Source organism: Perissodus microlepis, chromosome 22 (genome assembly GCF_051167445.1).
Source record: "Perissodus microlepis isolate ML-2025 ecotype Zambia chromosome 22, ASM5116744v1, whole genome shotgun sequence".
Taxonomy (NCBI): domain Eukaryota; kingdom Metazoa; phylum Chordata; class Actinopteri; order Cichliformes; family Cichlidae; genus Perissodus; species Perissodus microlepis.
In genome coordinates, this window is record NC_140481.1 from 28,922,547 (window position 1) to 28,945,888 (window position 23,342).

Genomic DNA, 23,342 nt, shown 5'->3' on the forward strand with positions numbered 1-23,342 from the left:
AAGAGCATTCCCCTGGCTACATCTCTAACAGACAAACTCACACCCACATTTTTCTTAACATTTAAATATGCAGCAGAGAGAACAGAGCCACCAGTGTCGGGTGAAACCTATCAGCAAAGCATGCTCTGATCTTAGGTCTGCTGCATCCTTATTGGTCAAGGTGTGCAAAGTAGGCCGGGAAAGAATTGCAAAGCAATTTTACCACGGTTGCTGAAAATTGGACAGGACAAAAAGGTCAGTGCTCCCTCTAGAGGTGGAAAGATGGGAGTGCGGTGCCAGTGGTCACTCGGGGCCCTGGGGTCCTGCTGGACTGAGGAGGATATCGTTTCCCGAGGCAGTCGGAGCGGATGCGGCATGTTCCCTTACATCTGTGGTCAGTCGGTGTTTTAAAAGAAACTGAGTGCACTCGGGTAACTTTTATCATCTTATAGACTTAAAAAAAAAAAGACAAACACTTCTCGTACAGTATTAAAACCTTTACTCATGATACAACAAACAGAAACGAGATTCAGAATTAATGACTGAAAAAAAAAAGTTTCATATTTTTTTTTCTTCTTTCAATCCCCAAAGCACACAATAGTCAATCAGCTCCACATGTATGATGGAGTAAGATACAAACAGGACAAAGAACAGACACAAGAGAAAGAGAGAAATTAATAACGAGTGACAGATTCTTCCATTCTGATTTTACACTTCTCGTATTTGTTTAATACTTTGTAATAAACAAAAGATGAATAGCATAGATTGAAAAGACTGATACAAGAAACGAGACAAAGAAACTGTGTGTGAAGTTTTTAAAGTGAAGAGTAAACAATTAAGGAAGATTCTAGATCTACTGGAAAATAGTTTTCCTGCTTTTCTTCTTGATCAACAACCGAACACCTGATCTGAGTTCTTTAAGTCCCTGCCCTTCTTCTCCTCCCTCCTCGGCTCTCTGACCTACTCTTCGCGGTTCCTCCAACCTCAAACACAACCACCTTCTCCTTCAGCGGAGAAATTCAGTTCAGCTGATCCTTCCTATCAAGTTAATGCAACCAGATCCTGCTCACCACACCTATGCATTTTAGTGGGCTATGCACTGTTTTCTCTAAAGTTAGAACCATATAATAAGAACCATAATCTAAGCTCTGAAAAGCTTTTCAAACGTCCACTTTTAGCCAGACAGGTAACACCCAGCGGCAAAAATACCAAACCAAACCCAGCTTAAGAAGAGCAGGTCCAGGACTAGGCTAGGCTAGCCCTCTTAAATTGTTCCTTATCCTAATTTCACTCATCGATGCATTCCCCTCTCCTTTATAAACCAAAGCAGATCTTTTCAGGCTATTAAGCACCAATGCACAGCTTGAGCACCCAGAGGGGTCCACAACACTGATCCACTCTCTCCTGTGACCAGCACGTCCCCTCTCCACACGTGCTATCATTCAACTCCTATTAGGGCCCCCGTTAGTAAGCATCACAGACAGGCCGAGGTGAGCGCACATTCTGCACGATCACAACATATGACATGACAGACAAGCGCTGGGGACTGAGTGGCCCTGCATTTAAAAATGGCTGCAAACAGCTTGGCAGTGATAAATAAACCAGTGAAGGTGGTGGCGGTTTTGAGGCTGCACAGCACACTCTTTAGCACTCACTGATCAAACAGGAGGGGCCTTGGCGCCTGGGTTAAAACGTCCAATCATAACACGGTGATCAAATCTTCAGTCACAGCCCGCAGGGGGGAAAAAGCATATTTAATCAACGTCTTTATTCTCAAAAGCGAGTCATTTCAAAATGTAACAAAGATGGCGACAACAATACTGCTGCACAGTCAAAAGGTCACAGCATGCGTCTGCCTTGAGTGCACAAGGTTGCAACGACAAACATTTTTGGCGGAGCGGCGCAATCCCGAGGCCCCTCGGTGGAGACCACAGATCGCCGCAGCTCTGCCGTCAAGTAAAGTAAGCAAAGAGGGACACACACCACGGGATCCCTTCGCCATAGCTCTCCAACACTTTGTCCCACGATAAGCTTCACATCCTTTTCAAATGGTCCGAGTCCATTCCAATGGAAAGCCCGACAATTTTCAGCCCACGTGGGTGACTGAATGTTAAGTTAAAAAATTTTTTTTAAAAAAAGGCAGTGGAGATGGGGCAGTACAGGAAGGAAGGAGGCTGGGCTGTACTGACAGGGATCGGGCCAATGAGCGAGTTCATCACCCCTCCAGCCTGGCTCCCTTTCCTGCACCATTTTATTATTTCACGCAACTAATTTATTTAACAGCGCTCAGCAAGTCACAGCCAAAGCTACAGTTTCTGCCAGTCAAAAGGCGCAGCTGCAGAAGATTCCATACACATGTGCATAAAACCTTACACACATACCTTAAAACAAAAGCTAAAAAACAAAAACACCCAACCACCAGCTTTTGCCAGGACAGTCAGCCTGAAAGCTTGAAACGTCTTAGCACGTAAAACCTGCAACGACTGTATCGCTGTTTTACTGTTTCTGTTTATTGTCTTCTAAATGCTAAGCTCATAGCAAAAAGTAAAGGAATCTAAAAAAAAAAAAAAAAATAGCATCGCACAACTTAAGTACATTGCTGTTATATGGAGGGATGGGAATACCTAAGTGATTTTACTGCCAATTAATATTAAGTTATGTAACAGACTAAGCAGACTAAACAGATATATTGCATGACAAGTTGAACCACAATGAGTATACAAGTTGCATATTTTGACTTTTGAAGAATCACCAACAGAAATCGGCGTCCGTTCAGTCAACTCTGCATGTGTGTCTAGTACTTAATGTCAACTAGTGAACCCTCCAGCACTGTGACTGGCTGTATAATGATTCCCATCCCAAGGTATAAACACGGTGCAGTAGCAGCAGGCTTAAACATTCAACAGAGGAAGCTCCAAAGCTAAAATCCTGCAGAGAAAGTTTCAAGGATATCAACCAACCAGAAGAGGAGATTATTCACACCATCACACATCCTGAAGTCAGCATACTCTCTGAGCGGCACACGGAGGAAAAAAAAGCTTGTTTAAGGTAAAACCGAATCCACAGCCCAACTGTCTCAGGATAACCAAACCTGTGTCCAGACCACAGATTTCAAAGCTCAATGGCTGCAGAATCACTCAAGTCTCTATTATTTCATCTGAACCACCTCAAGTCACTAAAGCACTGAGACCATACTACAGCTTATACAGTACAAGAATGCTGGTAGATGCTCGTGCATCTCACCGAAATCATGAGCTTATCACCATCTCGCTTTGCTTGCTAATACATAACACCAGTCAGCAATGGTGCATAAGAGAATGAGCCTTCTCTGCATGTAGGAAATTAATGGACATCTGGAGACTACTTTGTTGAGTTGATCGTTTGTATGCAAGGAAAAAGAAGAAGTGAAACAAAACCAAACTCTAAGGTTAGACCAACTTATATGTTAAACACAACACCTGTTTTACAGGTCAACTGCCAGCCTCTATGTCCACATCACATGGGGGAGGCCGTGGATCCTCTCTGAGAAGAAGTATTTGGACTATTTGCAGGGCGGGAAGCTCTTTGCTCATTCTGGTAGCTGGCGGACCCCAAAATTCAACAGCTACTTCCACTGCTTCCACCAGGCAAACTGCTTCCACCAGGCAAACTGCTTCCTATAATTACAAAACAAACTAACTCTGGCTGTGACTGGTAGAGCACAGAGCCTTATCAGCCACAGCCAACAAGTACAAGCACTTTGCTGGTATTCATTTTCCAAAGTAAGGAGACTAAAATAAAGGCCGGGGTCATAAAAAAAAATGAAAAAGAAAACTTCAAGAGGGAGATTCAGTTTTAAGCTAGAGTGGAGAACGGCTGTCTGATTTGTCTGTGTACTTGCATACTGTAATTGCATTGATGTAAATGTGCAAGTCTTAAATGAAAAGACCGTATTCGTTATTTAGCACCTGGTAGAGGACACTTGTGCCTCTTCCCTGTAGAATGATATTGCAAAATGTGTATCTAATTTCTATTCAATGTGGTGACTAAAAAGAAGGCTAAATATACTTCAGAATGTCAACACTCTTTTAAATACTAACAAAAATGGCAGCAAATCTTTATGTGTACCCCAGTATTGCTCGCCTTTGAGCACGTGTAGACGGTTTAATTCATAGTTTTAATATCTCCTGATCGTGTGGTAGCTGCATTTGACTTTTCACTGTAATTCTCAGATTCAGTTGCTCACAAATTTCAATCACAGTAAATGTCAAGTGCCATTGCCAACAAAATCCAGCCAACCAATTACCAAGAACTACAGGAAACATTGGCAGAAGTTGGTGCAAAAGCAGCATTGAGGTGTGGTTTGGCCCTGGGCTCCAAAAGGTTCAATGGTGAAGGTTTAATGGTTGTCACATGGGAATCCAGTCCAATGTTGATTCAACAGCTAAAAATAGAGCTTTATAATTTGTTTGGTGGAGCCACATCTTTGACGTTCTCAAGTGTGAACAGGCCTTTGTTTTCACATGACTCCATTTTTTCTATTATTTACATCTACTGTACAAAAGGTTGCAAGCACCGAGGCCATACACAGTGAATAAAGTTTTGAAAGAGTAGGTAGTAGGTGTAGGATTTCCATTATATATAATCACAAGTTAATTCCAGGAGAAACATGACATACATGAGGATCTTTGTAAACATGGGGGCATCTTCACCGATCTCCATCCTCAACACGAGATCTATAACGAGCTGTGGGCTGCAAAATTATGCCAATGGACAAATTATGCAAATCTCAGCTGCTGCTTTTTGTATTGCACAAACCCTGCTTTAACAGAGAGTATGGGTGCAGCACAGCATGCCTCTCAAACTACAATAACTGCTGGGTTAATTTACTGAAGAGTCTCCCTGAACTGCAGGCCACTCAGTTTAAACAGACCGTTCAGTTACATGCAGAACTGCTCAGGGAGAAATTCAAATCATTTTCCTCTTTTGTGTTCAACACACAATCGATTAAAAAAATATTTTAAAAAAACAAAACAAAACAAAAAACCCATAACAAATGGAGATGTTCAGCTGTGCTGCGTGTCAAGACAGTAACGGTAATATAGTCAGTATATTTGAGGTTAGCATCCAATCCAACATCCAATCTGATTATTATTTGTTCAGGACGTGACCGAATTTTTATAACAAATCACCACACGTGATTTGAAAATAACACAACAATATGAAAATCCTACACTTAGTACCTTCAAGTTCATCTTAGATGTCTGAGATGGTCATTTCTAGGAAACAGAAACATTTACACAGTTACAATTCACAAAAGTGCATAAAAATGACCACCAGCAAGAGGAGCCGTTAAATGAATGGGAAGTTAAATGAATACTCTTTTTTTTTTTTTTGCATGAAGCTGTACTTCCTGTGAGCCTCAAGCTGTTTAAACCATCTGCCAAAGTAGAGAAAAGGATAAAATAAAACTTAAAAAGAAAAGAAAAAGTAAATAAATTCAAGTCATTCTTCTTACAAAGCCCGCTGTGCGCACCAGGGCGGGGAGGACCATGTTTGGCTGTTCAAAGTCCTCCCAGCCCCCTTTTTCCTGGATTTCAAAGCCTTGGAAAAAGCTCTCATTTCATGAGTACAGTACTTCAAAATAGAAACTTAAACAAGTTTCAGCATGAATAAAAAGCATTAAACATTTCAATTTTTACAAGATTGGATGAGCTCGTTGGGAGGGTGTTTCTGCCTGTCCATTACAGGGCACCTCCTGACAAAAAAAAAAAAAAAAACTTTTGATGATGGACAGTTGATTGAAATGCTGTGCACCTGATTTCAAGCTAAAATCAAACATGAATAACTAACCGGCTAGTGATGGATATAATATGCAGAGGTGCAACTGGCAGTAACCCAAGTAAAAACAGGGGAGGTACACCAGTTACACAGAAGCAAAAACCCACTGCGAGTTGAAGATGGGAAAACGGAAGGCTAACTTAAAATTAAGACATTTACTGTATATATAAGATAAAAAGGGCATGTATTCCTTGAGTCATAACCCCTATGGAGGAAAACTGGATATGGGAAAACAAGTGAAAATGTGTGTGTCTCAGTATTAGGAAACTTATTTTCACAGCCATATTATCTGTGTATTAGTTACATCATAGGTCAATCCATGGTTGCAATTTAAGGTATCTGCATGCGTGTGTGTGTGTGTAGACAATTAGCCAGGGTGAATGTGTGTTTTTGTGTGTCCACCAGCAGGTGCTGCAGTTAAGTGAGGAAGAACAAGAAGAGCCAATGACCCAACACAGAGGGGTCGTGTTGGTAATCCTGGTGTGCACTGGATCCTGACCGGAACAAAGCTGGCTCCTCCTCTAGGTGAGCTGGTGAGGCGCCTCTAGCATCTCCATCAGGAAGGTGTCAATGGGCGTATCACCAATCAGTTTAAAGAAGAACAAGTGCTCCAGGCACTTCAGACCAATGGAGCGCAGTGCCGGGAGCCGGAGGAGGAGCTTTGCAAACCTGTATAACAGAAGGAACGATGAGGGACAAAAATGGCCACTGACCTGGTAATGTCTTAAAATCAATTAAAATGCACGAAAAATTGTGAATAATTTTTCAGATTACAGAAAGAAAGCATCCTGGATAATCTGATAATATAATGTATTTAAGCAGAACTAACAGTTTGTGAAAACATGAGTTGGAATACATAAAATATCTGTCCATAATCACGATATCTAACAGTGTACAGCTCAAGTTATGCTTATAGTACACAGAATCTGCCCCCACTCTTGCATTGAGTTTCAAGTGACAAGATATCAGCAATACGACTACTTTATGCCAATCCGAGTTATCTCATACAACTAAACTAAAAAAATGAATTATAAATTGCTGTTTCATTTTAACAAAGTCAGTGGATTTAAGAGGACTTGATTAAATGCTGCCCAGGATTCTTGGCTGTTTTATAACTTTTCTGTTTTCACACTATGAGCACAAGTAAATTTGATCAAGATACAACATTCAGTTTGTTTGGTAACAGCCCAGAGACTAATTCAGAAAGGCAGACTGTATCAGCTGCTCTGTGCAGCGGTGATGAGTGTACGTGGGTATGTGTAAACAGCAGAGCCCACAGTGACTTCACCTCTTGTCTGTAGTCACATGTGCAATATCTTACCTTCCCTGCTGATCGGGATATTTCTGTTTGCAGTAAGACTCCAGAGATGCGTACACCCTCTCTCTTAGGAGCTCCACCTCACTGGAGTTGGACAAACCCTTAGCATCTTCAGGTAAAAACAGAATATTTTCATTATTTCAACAGTTTAAAATTTCTTCAGTTTTCCAGACATTAATGAGCCTGTTTAATTTTAGTTTTCCCAATGACACTTTCACATGATTTTCAACATAGCACCAGCCCATGTACCTGGATTGAAGAGAATGATTGCTCGAAGGCAGCCCAGCTCTGTCTTGTCCATTTGCATGTCTCTCATTTTACTAACAAGCTCTGTCAAAACCCTGAAGAGAGGACAAGAGATATGCAGAGAGAAATCCCAAATGGAAACAGTAGGAAAAAGCCAAAAGAGAGAGGGGGAGAAAAAAGAAAGGATTGTGCCAGTGAAGAATAAAAGAGGGGGAATCGATAAAAATAGGAGAAAATACATGAGAAAAAGACAATATTAAGTGAAACAGAGAGACCAGATGGCAAAACCACTGCTATTTATGGTTACTTATTAATATAATGACTGTAAGTTAGGCCATGGCTGAACACTGCTGGTTCTGTAGCTGCACCGGTGACTGAATCTGTCCTATCATGAAAATGGCTGGCAAATGTCAAAATCTACAATGACTGGAGATAAAAATGTTTTTAGTAATTTCTTGTTTAGTTTAAAACTTTAATTTGTGTCTTTCCCTCAACTGCTCATGGAGCAGAGACACTCGGCTCAGAAAAATATTTTTCATTTACCAAACACAGACACATAATTTGGACCAAAGCTTTTGAGAATAAACCCAAAATGTATTTAGTGAAGGGAACATATCCTGTTGTTGTCTCTGTTAAACAGTTTTTTTCTTTTTTAACTCTTCATTTCAAGTACAAAGCTGTGGCTGTGGGGACAGCAGACCCACCCATCTGCTGTTAAAGCCTCCTGTTTGAAAGGCACAACCAGTGAGAGGAGGTAAAACGGCTCGTTTCAGGCAGTGGATGGACTGAGGAACTGCACAGAGACCGAGGTGGAAATAATCCCCTGTAATTCCTAACAGTAATCCTTTTAACATAATTTAAGGTTTAAAAAAACTACACTTTTCTAGGACTGTCACCAGCATTTTGATGAAATGCTCACTTTTAAAATAATTTCTTAAAATTAAAAGTAGAATGGCTATTTTTCACAACTGCATGAATAAATGCAAGCAACTAACAAAAACACAACCTAAACATGAAAATGTCACAATAACAACATTTTTAAACATTTCATTCAATGCATTTATCAATCTTTAGTAGATGTTGCGTTTTGCAATCTGAACTATTAAGCGTTTTCCCTCCAGGCAAACGAACTGAGTGAAAGAGGAATGGGATACAATTATAGAGTAAGAGGAAGAAGTGATGACTGTTAGAGACTGCTTATTTGCTTCTCCATCATCCTTGATCAGAAACAAACATCTGTTTTTAATGACAGGGTTTTTTTTGTTAAACAGACACCACCTTAACCAACATTACGATGCACTGCCAAATCAATTGTTTTATGCACGGCAGCGCTCTGGATAAATGCCTTTCCCCCTTTTTTTACTTGAGAAAGTGGAGGAAATGAGGAGTAATTTATGGGGTACACCCAGAGTACGTGCCATTATTTTTATACTACGGGTATTTCCCATCTAATGACAGCCAACAACACCTCCACTCTAAATTAGGGGCTCTAAACTTTAACCGAGGACTTAGGTAATACAGTATTTGCTGTTCACAAAGGCAGTCCACACATTTAGTTTCACTCTGCAGTCGTCTAACCTAAATATACTTTATGTTCTAACAAAATGAAGTGCCAAAGTGCAAAACATTCAGTGACAGGATGCATTCAAAGCCACAAACAACACATGGTGTCTGACAGTACGCCGATCATTTACAATTTTTAGTAGGTGATGTTCAGACTTGTATCCTGTTGTAAGAACTTGGCTTGCAGCTGTAAGGCTGCAGGAAAGTCTGACAGCATCAACATTTCCACGTCGTTTGTTTGTTTGTTTTAAGGTAGACTTAAAGAGGAGGGGTTCAAGGAAAGTGTTTGTGTAGTGGGGTAATTACCTGTCAAATATGGCCCCAACCTCGGCATTGTGCGCCCTGTGTATTCAATCACAATGTGTTATTACAATGTCATTACACAGTTACAGTACAGTACTTTCTGTTCTGAGCCCTTCAGCTGTACAGGTAGTGCACAGGTAGTCCACGCTTACATGTGATGTGACATGGTTGTATTAAATTTGATGTCTGGTTTAAGGTTTGCTTTATTTGAAAATTTATTGTGCATGTACTGTTACATGTTGCTAAATGTGGACCTCTGTTAGAAATTTGATGTGCTTTATTATAGTGTGTATATAGTATTCAATGATTTGCACATGTATTAAAACAAGCACAGGCTGTAACAGATTTTATGAGCGAAATGCAGGACAGCAGAAAAACATCTTACAGAAAGGCCCTTCAACGTTTAAATGATTTTTCTAGCTAAATGTTAACAGATCTGGAAAGTAACCTGAGTAAATGTCACTGAACTGTGTCTGTTGGATGAAGAACAGAGGCTTGACGAGCAGAATACAACATTTAGGACAACAAATTAACCACACACAAAAAAGGAAAATAAAACATCAGTAAACAGAAAACACATTTAAAACAGCACAAACACAACAACAAAGTAAAGCAGAGATGCTTTCTACCTTTGTCATCGATTTATTTTCACATAACTGTGGAGCGTACGTAGGCAAAAGGTCACTGTGTGCTTCTTTTCTGTGTGTGTGCTTATTGCGTCATCTTTCCTCTTGGCCATCTAGTCAGTAGCAGCATAATAATATACTAAATTTAACTGTTCAGTAGCTTCTTTGAATGAGGTCAGCAATGACCATAATTTAGTATTCAACTGAATGAAACACTGCTAGGCAAGGACTGGGTCTGCTTGTTCTAGGAAAGGATCATTGACCAGGGAAGCAAACAGGAAAGGATGTGCAATAATCAATTTACTTTCTGCCTGTCCAAACTCAAAAGAAATATGGTACCTTTCAAAATAAGACACCAGAGTCATGGTACTATTAAGACTTACATCTTTTAAACCTACATCGTATTATTCTGGACCTGCTCAGCTTTTGTGTTTGCTGAAATTTGTCCGTTAGTTCGTGTAGTTAAATGATGTGTTTTTCAGTTTGAGTTTTGTGTGTGGAGTTTCTTTCTTTTCTTTCTTTTTAAAGAGCTTGTGGTATTTTGCACTTCAGGGCCATTAAAGCAAAACGTCTACAGCGAGTAATGTGTTACAAAGAAATATCCACATCCTCTTTCATAAAATATGGTTCAGTAGACTCAAACAGATGCTGATGCCAAGCGGAAACAGAAGCCTGCTGCTAGTAGAGAGCAGTGCTATGAGAAAATTACCTTTGAGCCATTTGCAACAAGCCCAGCATGATTTGAACTAAACTGGATTTGAAGCCAGGATTAACCATTTGTAGCAAATTAGTAATCTATTAATGTGCAACTACTGTGAATTAAAACACTGTGATCAAGCCAAAACTTTAGATAAGATTAACCAAGAGCTGCAATACGCATACTGTTTTTTAAAATCAAGGCAAAAACCGTCTGATATCCCATCATGACATAAAACACGTTATTTCACCTTACCTAAGTGTTAAATGATGGAAACTGAAATAATGCAGAAGACTAGAGAGGCCACGTATGTAGTAATGAATAGTTTTGGCCACAATTATGTGAGTAAATTGAAAAGTTTCTAATGCATCAACTGCAAACAAACAGTGCACCATTTTGTTCTGGGTCCTCGTCCAGCAAACCTCTCGGCTATGAGGGGAAAACCCCCGCTCAGCGCAGCCACACATGCCTGGGGTGCGACTTGGCGGTCAGTCGGGGAAATATACCTCCTTCATGAAGCTGGCAACTTTTCAATCTTTGGCCTGCGGTCATAAACGCTACGTGGATTGTGATCTGATGGTTTCTTGTAGACACACTGGAGTTTGCATCAGAACTTTAATCATTTATAAATGTGCTACAAGTGTCCGTTTGTATATCTGCATCCATATTAAAGCACGATAATTCAAAGAACATAAAGTTTGACATCTTTAACGTATAATTAAATCTGTTTATGCATGTTAAGCCAGTCATACTGAAATTGTGTGTGTGTGGGGGGGGGGGAGATAATAAAAAAGGGAAGATTTAACACCTTTTAACATACTTACGGCCTCTAAAACATTCTGCACAGTAATTAAATTATAGTCACATATTTTTAAAGACATTTCCATTTTCATATTTGCACATAGGATTGTACATTTGCCAGCCATTACCACATTACCAGATTATACAATGAGTGATATGCCACTGAGTGTGCAGGAGTTTGCATGCATGCCTATTGCTAAGTATTAGTCACCAGCCTCCCTGGCATGCACTGTGATCCTACAGGCAGCACTACAGAAGCAAAGTCTCTCAGCCAATTACAGCCAATGCAGAACGCAGCAGCTGCAGCCAGCCAAAGATGAACACTGTAACCTCGATTCTTGTTCACTATCCAGAGAAACCAAAAGGGATTTCATTTTGGCTTTCCAGGATCCGCTTATTTTACTATGTAGTACATGATTTTATACTGCATACATGTAGACGTAGTACACTTGAGATTCAAAGTAGAACGGCTTCTGAAAATGCACTTATATAACAAAGCTAAAACCCTCTAGTGAACACAATGTTTTGGTTTCATGCCTTCTTCTCCTTAAAGATGCAGAGAGTCCCAAATGTTTGTGCGTCAGAGTTGCACCGTTTGTGTTTCCATACATTGTGGCATTACCTGTCAAAGATAGCTCCAACACCTGCACTGTGGGCACTGTTCCTGTGGACATGCAGGCCTGTGGCAAGTAAAATCCCGTCCTTCACCGAGATGGAGCGATGGGAGAACGATGCAATCAGGAGCTCATTCCAGCCTGTTGAAAAGTTGGTGTCTCAGTATCTTTAATGAGGTTTATTTCATGTTTAAAAAACAAATACATTAAACTTTATTTATTAATAAATGTTTATAAAAGCTTTCATTTCATCCTGTAAGCAAGTTTTTTTAACCACACGATTGCCTTCATTTGAATTTGGTCGAGTTTAATCTTTGGTTGCATCTAAAAATGGCAGGAGACTAAATAATTTCCTGATCATTTAAATATATATAAAAAATGTAAATAAAATTCAGCAACTACTGGTGCAGTGGCTAACACATGAGACAGATCCCCAGTTCAAGACTAAGACACACAAACCCAGCCTCAGTGGGTCGCAAGCTACTGTGCTCCTGCAAAGCCCAGAAAAATGGGAGAACACTCATCATTAAATGTGTGCAAAATCAAAGACACGGATCCATTCAATGTGACAACCTGTCAGAAACAAGAGATTACCCAAATTTACTGTACTTCACAAAGCACAAAAAGCAGAAAATGCCAAATACCCTTGCAAAAATAGTGTGCAAGTTTATGCTTAGCTTTTCTTGGCTGTAGTGGCTGCTGTTGTAATAACTGCATCAAATATACTGCTCAATAAAATAATAAGTAAATAAATATGGGAACACTTAAATGAAACATGATTGATGAAATAATTATTCAAGTTGAAAATCTTTACTGACACAGTGTGCAATTTATTGACAACAAGACGTAACAATGGATCTTGAAAACCAAAATAATGAAATCAAAATAACATCAAAGAGTTAAACTTAACATTGTTAAATTGTTTCCTGAATTTCTTTGATCAGCAAAAGTGATGTTTGCATTCTTCTTTGATGCACAAGTGAGGCTAAAAGCTGCACTAGAAGTTTTAAGATCGGGTTACAGCACAATATAGAAAATCCTGAGAACTAAAGATTATGTAAGATTAAAATGTTTCAATTTTGATGGATAGACCATATGGTGTACTTTATATCAATCCATGCATGGTGAAGATCAAACTGTAATGCCATTGTTACAAAGAACCACAAAAAAAATGTTCATTGTTTGCAACAACCGCCCTGTTATTTGTGCACTTTTAAAACTGTTGGAGTATATCATGATAGTTTTAACTAAGAGTAAAACCAGTAGAATCTCATCTGAGTCATTAAACCAGATCAAATCAGTCTGACTTACCTGCACGTAGCAAGATGACCTGGTCATCCAGGGGCAGCTCTGAGAAATGAGGGATCCTTTTGGCCCACTCCACCAGCGTGAAGAGCTGCTTGTCTGCTGCTTGGCAGATGTTGGTGACTGGATCGTTGGGCTGAAATAAGGAGATTTACAGTATTAGTGGTAGTGATTTCATTGCAGCTTTAATGCATTACTATGTGCCTGTGAATAATATTAAAACTAATCTGACGTCTATCAGTAACTGTATCACGCAAAGCTCAAGAAACACAAACTGGTAACTGCTATACAGTTTGTTTAAACTCAGACTTCCTTTGATAATTATTTCTATTGTTAAAAACATCTAAAGGGTTTATTTCCACCCCCAGGCTACTCACAGAGCTGCCGCCCGAACTTCCATCTGCATGCAGCTCTGTCTTCTGCTCTACGGCCATCTCTGCTTCCAAAATCTTCTCTACTGGCATCTCCTCGTTGACTGCACTGGTCGACTCCACGTCACCATCTCTATCCTTGTTCCTCTGCCGCTCCTCTTGGACAGCTGCAGGACAAGGGAGAGAGGAACACAGGGGAAAACAATAAAGGGCAAGAAGGTTGGAAGGGAGGAAAAAGTAGGAAGAGCAGAAAGGAGAAAAAAATGTGGGTGGGTAAAATGAGTGAATGTATGTTATTATGAGAGGAGGAAAAGTACACAAGCAGAGGAATGGCCGAGAAAGCAAATGATTTGGGTAGGCAGGCAAATGTGGAGAACAAGAATAAACAAAGAATGAGCCAAGGTAAATAAAGTGAGAGATGCAGAAAAGAAGATTAACAGATAATGTGTGAACAATGAGGGATAAAGATTGGTGTAGGAAAAGGTGAGCATACAAAAGGAAAGAAGCAGAAAGATTCAAATGAATTTTGAAATATGAAAAGAAAAACAGCAGGGAGAGAGAGGTACATGTATACACAGTTCATAAAAAAAGTCTCTCATACTGTCTTTCATACTTCTTTCAGGTCCACAACTAAGGCAGAAATAGACCAATTAAGACATACCACATAAATTATTAACAAACCATTTTATAGACAATAAGGAAGAAATTACAGTGAAATCAAACTCAGAGTGTAAGCGCTTTTTCCTAGATTGAATTCCAATTCCAGGCAATTAACAGTTAATGGCTGGAACAAAGTTTTTGGAACTATTAAATCCCTGCTGTAATAAAACTAGGTTTCTATTTTCATAAAGTTCAAGCAATCTAGTTATTGCAGACAGCGCCCATGTAAATGCAATCAATATAAATCCATGAACTCTACTTTCCCTTTTCATGAGGTATTAAAAAGCCGTGTGTAATAAAAATATGGTTTTATATTCACTTTAGATGACCTATTTTTGTGGGAGTTTTTTAATATACACAGTAACCAAATTTTTTTAAAAGAAATAAATGCACAATTACGTTAAAATAATCAAATTCATAGTCCGTTACAAATGATTTGCAGTCAAATGTTTTGACAGTCTGATATCCTACAGACATCAGCAGATGCAGATTATGTGACTTGGCTGCTTTGGTTTGTTTAAAGTACCAGATTTATGCCATTGACCTAAATTTTGTAATATGATTTTTTTTAAATAAAGCCTGTTTCATAAGTGTACAAGCTGACAACCTGTTGCTGTTGTGGCAGTCCTAAAGTCATTCAGCTGCCACTCCAGTGATTCTCTTGTCCACCATCCTGGCGACAGTAGTTCTGGTTCTGCTTGCTGGGAGATCTGCTGTGAGCTGGAAGGCTACTGAAACCAGAAACCGCAGCAGGTGGAGGACTGGTTATCTACCACTACGGCTAGCTCACTAAGGCGGCAGAGCAGAACAGAACCGGGACTACCAGTGCCAGCTCCAGTATGAGACAGTGAAGTGGCGTCTGTCTGCAGTGCAAGACAACAGCTGGTTGGCTAATTAAAAGAATCTGGATACGTATCCTCACAGTATTCTTACTACGGTGCTACCAAGCATCAGTTTATTCTTAAATAAATGTTTCCACACGGTTGAACGGACCTCTTTTGTAAGTGTGACTCTACTGGGCTGCAACTGGTTAAGAGCAAAGAATAGGTAACTAGTGTAATGATGACTGAACGAGTGGGCATACTCAGCAAACTTTCCCTGTAACCATGAAGGTTAAAAACACATGGGGAAGTAATTCAAGGCTGGCACTGGTCCTCTTCTCAGCACTGGCAAGAAACAGTGGAAAAATATTTTAAACTAGCTGCTCCTAATTGATAGGCAATGTAATATCTCTGCTTCCTGCTCACTCATACAGGCACAGACACACACCCCTCCCTCCCTCTTCTCCTTACATCTGTCGTTCATCTTGGCCACTACAGAAGGAGGGTGGGGGAGAGAGATCGAGAGGAAACAAAAAGAGGAAGAGAGGGGGAAAGGGGTTAGTGTTTACAAGGCTTACCCACCCCCATCTCCCTCTCTACCACTCTTTACTCGCTCTTTCTATCCTCCATCGTACACATATTAAAGCCTTTTCAGTCATGGAATATGTAGCATTGCTGCTTTATCAAGCTCATCAATTAGATTTGGATGATTTGTGACATTTAACAGGCAAGAATAGAAAGCAGAGGAAGTTGCATATAATTTAAGAGATCATTACAGTCCCTTTAAGATACAAGTCTTTTCCATAATCAGCATGAAGTGAGATTAGCTCTCTAATCTGAGTGTCAGGCAGAGATTACACTCCCTTGCAGAAGTACATGCAGACAGCTGCAGACACAGAGGAAAAGTAGTTACTTCTATTATATTATTTTGTAGCAAGCGTGGAGCACTTTTGGGGGAAGCATACAAAGTAGATGTGTGGACAAATCTGCATGGCCACAGCAAATTAGAAGGAGCGCTGACAGCTACACAAAGCTTTGTGTATAACTTCTAATGTTGAAATTTGTGTCACGCGGACAATCATGCTGTAGCTGATAGGAATACAACAGTGGCGTCAGCAACATTTTCAGCAGCTTTACTCAAATTTGCAGCGACCGAATGATGCCTGGAATCACATGGAAGCTTGTTAAGAATAATTTATTTTGTTGTTATGACTGGTGAGGAAAATATACAATAAAGATATCTCATATGAATTGGTTCTGATTTTTTGCATGCCTTCCATTTTGATTGCTCTGTTTAAGATATGATTTTATTAAAGGGGTTAAATCCTACTTGGACAGATCTAGTGGGGTTGCCATCGTGTCTGTTACTGTTAACTGAACTGCGTGCATATACAGGCACAATACCAATTTGTTAAATTGACATCAGATTAAGACAGAAGTGTGTTTTTAAATAGTTTTTACACATGTATTGCAGCCGTCAACTTCTCTATATTGTTATTTTACAGCACAAACCACAAACACAGTGAGCGTGACATTAGCAAGTCGTTAGCTTGCCACTTCCCTTGTAAAAAGGTGGATTGTGGTGATGTGCAAATAACTCTGGTACATAGTCCAGAACATTTACCTCTACTGAAATGATGTCATTAGCGCTGCCTACTGAACACACTATCGAAGCAGCTTTCTCACCCTAAACCACATGGAGTAGTGCTAACGTGTGAAAACAGCTTTAATTAAAGGAAGAACATTTGCAAGCAGATGTGTTTAATTGTATTTTTATGATATTTCATAGCTCTTAAAATGTAAGGTGAAGTTAAAAAATTAGGCTCAGCGTTAGGCTGCAGAAACTGCAGATTATGCAGACATTAAGTCCCACAGAAAGCATGCTGCCTCGAATGTTCCTAAATCTGTGCTGTCGTAATACTCCACAACCACAGTGACAATATAGCAACAACAGTGGTGACATGGCTTACATTTAACTTGCATTAAGTCATTACCAATGTTCCTAAAATATGCATTGTACAACGGTAAGGAATTCAGTGCTGATCTAATAATAGGACACAAGAAAGCACAGGGTGCAATATGGTTAGCTTATTACACTACTCAACTCTAAGACGCTTAGCAGCAGATAATCTCAGATGGGCCGGCTTAAAATGGATATAATGTAACTTTCAGTGTTAAGACACTTGTACAAGGCAAGATACAGATTAGTAGATGTTTGTAAAGGTTTCTTAAGGACAGCAGTGAGAATTCTGAATGGTGTTTGATGTTTCGTGCTAATTGCCATGTCATCCATTTTAACATTGTTATTGTTTAATAACTGTTAACAAGGCATGAAGTCTGAGTAAATATCATTTTCTTTTTCCTTAATCCAATTTATGGGACAGATATAAAGCTCATTGGTAGTGACACAAAGATAAACAATTTTTTTTAAAAGTTAAAACCTTAGTTCAAATCTTTTCTGTTTGTTCCACTGCGGTCTAAAGACACAAATTAGTCAAATTAATTTGTGAAGAAAAGCACAAAATTAGATCAGGACAAATCAGTGTCAGAGGTAGTGTTCAGGCTGTGTCAGACTGAACTACAGTGCACACAAAAACACAGCAGAGCAACCACAATGGAAGAAATACGCACTTTGGTAACTTCACACAAAATCTGGCAAAGCTACAGTTTTGAGCAGGGTTGTACCGAGATGTGAGCTTATTTATTTGTATTTCAGAAAAATGTTTATTTCCTATTTTCACTTCTTTGTTTTCACTCTCCGTTCCTTCACCCGTGCTTCGGCTCACTGAAGCTGCTCTCCATTTCTCTCTCTCACCCTTTGAATGGGGACATTAGGGGCCAAGATTCAATGCTGTGTTTACAAACAGTAACCAAAGATTTCTGTGGCATACTTTAAAGTAACCAAACTGATTTTTACAAGCTGTTGTGCAGTGTGACTGTGAGGGGCTGGCTCAATTGCTTCACGTTGGCTACTCCACCAGTCAGAAATGATCACTGCTGCAAACCCCACCCATTACATTTTCACAAGTACAAGGCAGGGACTTTTTTGGAAGTTTAAAATGGAACTTAATTTAGATACTGGTTCCTGCAGCAAAGGCACCAAGGCCGAAACACAACACTGGGCCAATTGAAAGCGCCTTTCAGGACATTATTCTTGGCCTTTTGTTATACAAGAATAAATTGCAAAGCTAAATCAGCAACACTCTTGTCCAACTATTAACAGTAAAAAACCTTTTAAACCTTTAAAAAAAGAAATAGGTGATTTTATAATGGATTTTAGGACACTGCAAGTTGTAAAGGATGCAGAAAGTATTTTGTGTGTGAATATTTGGCTCTTTGTGCATTTAACCTAAACTTGTTTGGATAAACAGGAATAACACAGAGAAGATTTAGAACAAGCAGATTACAAGGCCTTTTCCTGTTGGCTCACCTTCTCTCTTCATGCCCATGGCCAGGCACTTCTGATAGCGGCAGTACTGGCAGCGATTCCTCTGTCTCTTATCCACAGTACAGTCTTTATTGTCCCGACAGGTGTAGGTCAAGTCTTTTCGCACAGTTCTTTTGAAGAAACCTTTGCAGCCCTCACAGCTGTAGACTCCATAATGCTTACCTAAGAGAAAAGGGAATAATTGCTTTTAATCATACATGAAACTAACTCAGAGGCAACACAAAGAAAGTAGCTGTATTTTAGACTTCTACTCACCAGAGGATCTATCTCCACAGATGGAACAAAGACGTTTCTGGGAAAGCATCGGCCCAGGGCTGTGAGATGACAGCTGTTTCAAGCCCAGTGGAGGTTTCACATCATCGGAGCTGCTCACTGCATGAAGCCCCGACATCGACACTGTTGAGTTGATCTGAAGAAGCAACAGAAAAGACGCAAAATGCAATGACAACCAGGCTTTTTATGATACATTATTCACTATTCCCTTTTCATCTCTGTAAGAATCCAAAGACTGTGTTTAATATTACGATCAAGACTGCACTATAAACTTTAGAGGACACTGAAAATGAAACATGGGCCCTTTGCACCTAATTTTTAACCTACTTACTCTTCTCTCTCTCTGCCAAATGTTTGAAAACAGACAGCTATTAGAATCTTCCATGTAAATAACAAAAAACAGAAAACAATATAAATGGGCTCATAACAAAGAACAAACATTTCTGATATCAAAGACAAACACTAAAGCAAAAACAGCATTTTTTGAAATATTTTGAATGATACTGATTTACAGAGTAAAGTTGGTTTAGCCATCACTTTAGCTGTAGCAAGCTCTAAATCCTACAAAATGACGGATACATCCACATGTACTGAACCATACTAAACAAAGCAAAATGTCACCTGGGGGCTGCTAATTGGGCCGTAACCCACTGACGGTGTGCCAGGTAGGCAGGGTGACCCCAGCGAAGAGCTGATAACAGAAAAGGGGGAACCAATGCTGCTGATGGGGCTATTGACCCCGGCAGTAGTGATGGGAGGCAGGGAGGTCATGGAAGCTGCAGCTGAGGGAACCAGCGGAGGGGAGCGCTGGCCCGAAGGTGGGGAGGACACAGACGAACTGTCTGGGCTGTGGGAATCTGATAAGAGACAGCAAGATGAACAACACAGTAAATTTCATTATTCATAATAACAGTACACAGCAAAAACGCCTAAGTCTATGGCTTTCTCTGTGATGTTTCATCAGTTAGATGTGTGTGAAAAGTATGGAAAACAAACTGCATTACGTGAGAGCTTACACTAAGAAAATATAAAACAACTGCTTAACACTTTAGTTCAACAATACCTAAAGTAACTTAAGCCTTTAAGTCATCAGGAGCTCCACAATATTGTCACATGACAAAACTAAAAACCTTATTTCTACAAGGGATGTTGCATCGTGGATCAAGCTTTTTCATAAGCTGCTTTACAACCATGCAACCCCATCAGTAATGTCCATCCACCGTTTGCTCTTCCTGTCATATGGAGTGCAAGGATCAGTGCCCCAGCAAAGCTCAGTTGAGTCACTTGTTTACATTTGGGTCACACGTCACCAGCAGGAAGTATCGACTCCTTCACAGCTTGGTTGTAGTCAACAGTTTGTTTCGGCCTCAAGTGGTTTCCACCGTTATCAGGAACAGCTTCCCTGCCTAATTTGCAAAGCACTGTGCTTTGTTGGAGGTTGCTGAAGAAGCTCCTTTTTTGAACGGTAAATTATCATTGGATGCAGACACGGGGCTCCTACTCGTACAACAGATGTGCCCAGGCTCATCTCATTTAATTATATCATGATGTCCTCCTGAGACCCAGCCTATTCATTTATGTCCTCTGTAATGGAAATTTGTTTTTGGTCTATATCTTTTGACTTACTAAAGCTACACTACTAAGTCCTGATGTGCTCTATTTAGGACATCTGACCTTTCCAATGATATCTCATGTGACTGGGTGGCCTCTTTTAGCTCCATAGAGGCAGGAAATTATAAAAAAAAAAGTTAAACTGAAAGATACTTTTTTTCTTTGGTTCTTGGGAGGATATGCCATTTTTATATACGTAAAGATACCTGTGTTATCGTGGATGAGGTGATATAAATTTCTCTTTGCTTTTAACATTGACTTTAGGGCGAAATTAAGTCAAATGGAACTCAGTATTTATTCCTTATATTTCTAAAGGAAATAAAAATGTCTTACTACAGCAATTTGCATGAGTTTTAGTAGAAATGTGTGTTTGTTCTATGTTATTGGTGCAATATGTGAAAAATATGAATATTAATATGAATAAATGTACTTCATTTGTCTGAAGACCCTATTTGACTGTGCAATTTCAATCAGATTTATTTTAAAAAACAATGACATAAAATATTGTTGGAAATAATATGTAAATTGTGTTCTTCCCCATCATCATTCCTTAAACTAGTCTGTCCCTTCTACAGCTGGCTGTGCTGCATTCTTGCTGCTGTGGGCGATGTACTGGCTGCCGTCTGATGTAATCACCCCCCCCCCCCCCCCCTTTTTTTCCCCCCCAGGAACAAAAATCAGGGAATCACGTTGTCTCACAAATCATCTACTGCAGGCCAAGAAGAAAACAGTTATTTCAAAAACAAATCAACAAAGTCAACAAATTGTGCCTTATATTACTCAGATTTGTGTGTGCGTTTAATTTTAAGTGGTGCATACTTTCTCAGCTGTTCATGTATTTCAGGGGAAAATAAATAAATAAATCCCCATCACTGGCATGAGTTGTTATTACTTTCCTGGCTTGGGAATAAAGGTTCAAAGTGCTGATAGTCTGAAACGTTTTGGATCGAGGTTAATGAAAAACAGAATCAAAGAGTGAAGAGTGCCTTCTTTTTAGCACAGTAACAACTTTATGATTGCCTCACAGTGAATTATATACATAATTTATTTTTTAGCTTTGACATGTTTTTATGGTACATTGGTTAATTCTATTCCTACATTAGAACCGGCAAGTTGAACACCGATTCAATCAAATGGGAGATTTTATTTTTAACAGTAAAAAAAATTATTAAAACCTACTTACTTTTAGAAGAATGGCAGATGATATTTTGGACACCACACACTGATTTATTAAAAAAAAAAAAAACTTCTACCTGGTCAGCTGTGTCAGATGTAACACATAAATGGTAAACGGCCTGTATTTGTATAGGGCTTTACTAGTCCCTGAGGACCCCAAAGCGCTTTACACATCCAGTCATCCACCCATACACACACACACACACACACACACACACACACACACACACACATCTGTTTAAGCTTTAGCACTGTGATGTTTAAGCAAGTCTTGTTTTAGTTTCCGTTCCTTCATACCACATATCTTTCATAGCTACGGTTTTACAACAGATAATAGTGTAACATTGATCTATTATTAACACTAGTTTCCAGATGGAAGTCATCTAGACAATAATCCTGTCTGCAGTGCTGAAAGATTAATCTTTGCACATTAGTTCTTCCTTTTGCTTACCTCTGCTGTCTCCCATGATGGTGGTTGGGGCACAGGGGCTGACTGACAGCTACAAGCCTACGTGCTTCCGTCTCTAACAGCCCGATATCAAACTCTAGACCGCGGACTGAGGCCCGGGCCGGAGTTTTTTTGGGAACCCAAAAACGGCTCTGAAATTCCAACAGAAGAAAGAGCACCGTATAAAACAGGAGTGTGACACAGAGGGTCCATTTGGGCATAAAGATGCAAAACAAAACTATCGTGGCTTCTATCTTTACACGGCTGTGAATTCTACCTGTGCTTAGCATTAGAAATATTTGCGTATTTGATACATTTTGGGTAATTTTACGTAACGTTACAGCTGGACGTTTTAAAGCAGCCAGCTGCTCAGCTGATGCCAAGATTGTCTTTTACAGTACAGATCGAAACACCCGTGTTATATTCCGCAAATAAGCAGCGTGCTGATACCAAAACACTGCTCATCTTATCTGGGTTCAACGAGGTGAATAAAACACCCCAAACCAAATGAGATGGAGCCCAGACAGATGGCAACAACCCATCGTTTCTCCATGCTAGCCAACGTTAGCCAAAGCTCGTAAACTAACCTAGCTAACTTGCAATGTCTGTGACTACCGAGAAGCAGAGTGGCTTGTATTACATCAAAATCAAGTGGCATTAGACCGATTAACACTTCCGTTAAAGCTAACAAGCTCTGGTAATGAATTGCGTGAAAAGCATAATTTAAGTTGGCAAAACAAGCCTATCGCTAAAGCTAACTACACTTAGCTACGTAACTTGGCTAGCATGCTAGTTACAATGAAAGCTTCGAAGGAGAGCGAAACTACCGAGAACAAGCCACCCCATCACTCAGTCCTTCTTCCCCTAAATATGCAATCTTTTTAAAAACATGCTGAATATTTTAAGTAAATATTTCGTGCAAATAAATGGAAGTTACTAACGGTTTAGCGGCTCAGCTTCTCCGCATGAAAAGATGTGGCGACTAGGCCTCGTGTGTGTCTGTCTCTCCCCCCACTTTGCCTCGTAGTCAACCCTCCCTCCCCCTGCAAGGATGAAAACATGATGATGATGGTGGAGGATTTGGCTTAGTGCTCTCTCACAGCTCAACACTGGCTTCCCTTGCTTCTTAAAGCAGGACGTGGACTGTGCGGAGTGTTGTGCCCCACATGTCACTGAGTGAGGGAGACAACATCCAGCGAGAGGGTCAAGAGGTCAAGACTAGTTCAGCTCAGCATGTCAGCTGCATAGATGAAAAGGTTACT

The 23,342-nt window shown here is 39.8% G+C and overlaps 1 protein-coding gene across 4 annotated transcripts; it reads right to left on the reverse strand.

Moving 5' to 3' along the window:
- Positions 1-461: 461 nt before the first annotated feature.
- On the reverse strand, positions 462-23,241 carry rxrba (retinoid x receptor, beta a). Of its 4 annotated transcripts, XM_084919817.1 has the most exons (13): positions 23,022-23,241; positions 22,084-22,232; positions 19,467-19,702; positions 18,828-18,981; positions 18,555-18,734; positions 15,596-15,616; positions 13,650-13,810; positions 13,279-13,408; positions 11,976-12,108; positions 9,233-9,268; positions 7,367-7,458; positions 7,121-7,226; positions 462-6,468 (listed from the first exon to the last, which is right to left on the reverse strand). In XM_084919817.1, exons 2-13 carry the CDS (start codon positions 22,097-22,099, stop codon positions 6,321-6,323), a joined length of 1,413 nt encoding a protein of 470 aa, XP_084775943.1. In that variant the 5' UTR covers positions 22,100-22,232; positions 23,022-23,241; the 3' UTR covers positions 462-6,320. The 4 variants fall into 4 exon arrangements, with proteins under 4 accessions (XP_084775943.1, XP_084775944.1, XP_084775945.1 ...); XM_084919818.1 differs by lacking the exon at positions 15,596-15,616 and having other exon boundaries at positions 23,022-23,240; XM_084919819.1 differs by lacking the exon at positions 9,233-9,268 and having other exon boundaries at positions 23,022-23,239.
- Between the last annotated feature and the right edge of the window lie 101 nt (positions 23,242-23,342).

Excerpts from the sequence above, each read along its gene's own strand:
- rxrba (XM_084919817.1), bottom strand. Across the intron at positions 18,735-18,827 it reads CTGTGGAGATAGATCCTCTG|GTAAGCATTATGGAGTCTAC; the intron begins GTGAGTAGAAGT and ends CTTTTCTCTTAG. Across the intron at positions 13,811-15,595 it reads GGCCAAGATGAACGACAGAT|CTGTCCAAGAGGAGCGGCAG; the intron begins GTAAGGAGAAGA and ends CTTGTCCTGCAG.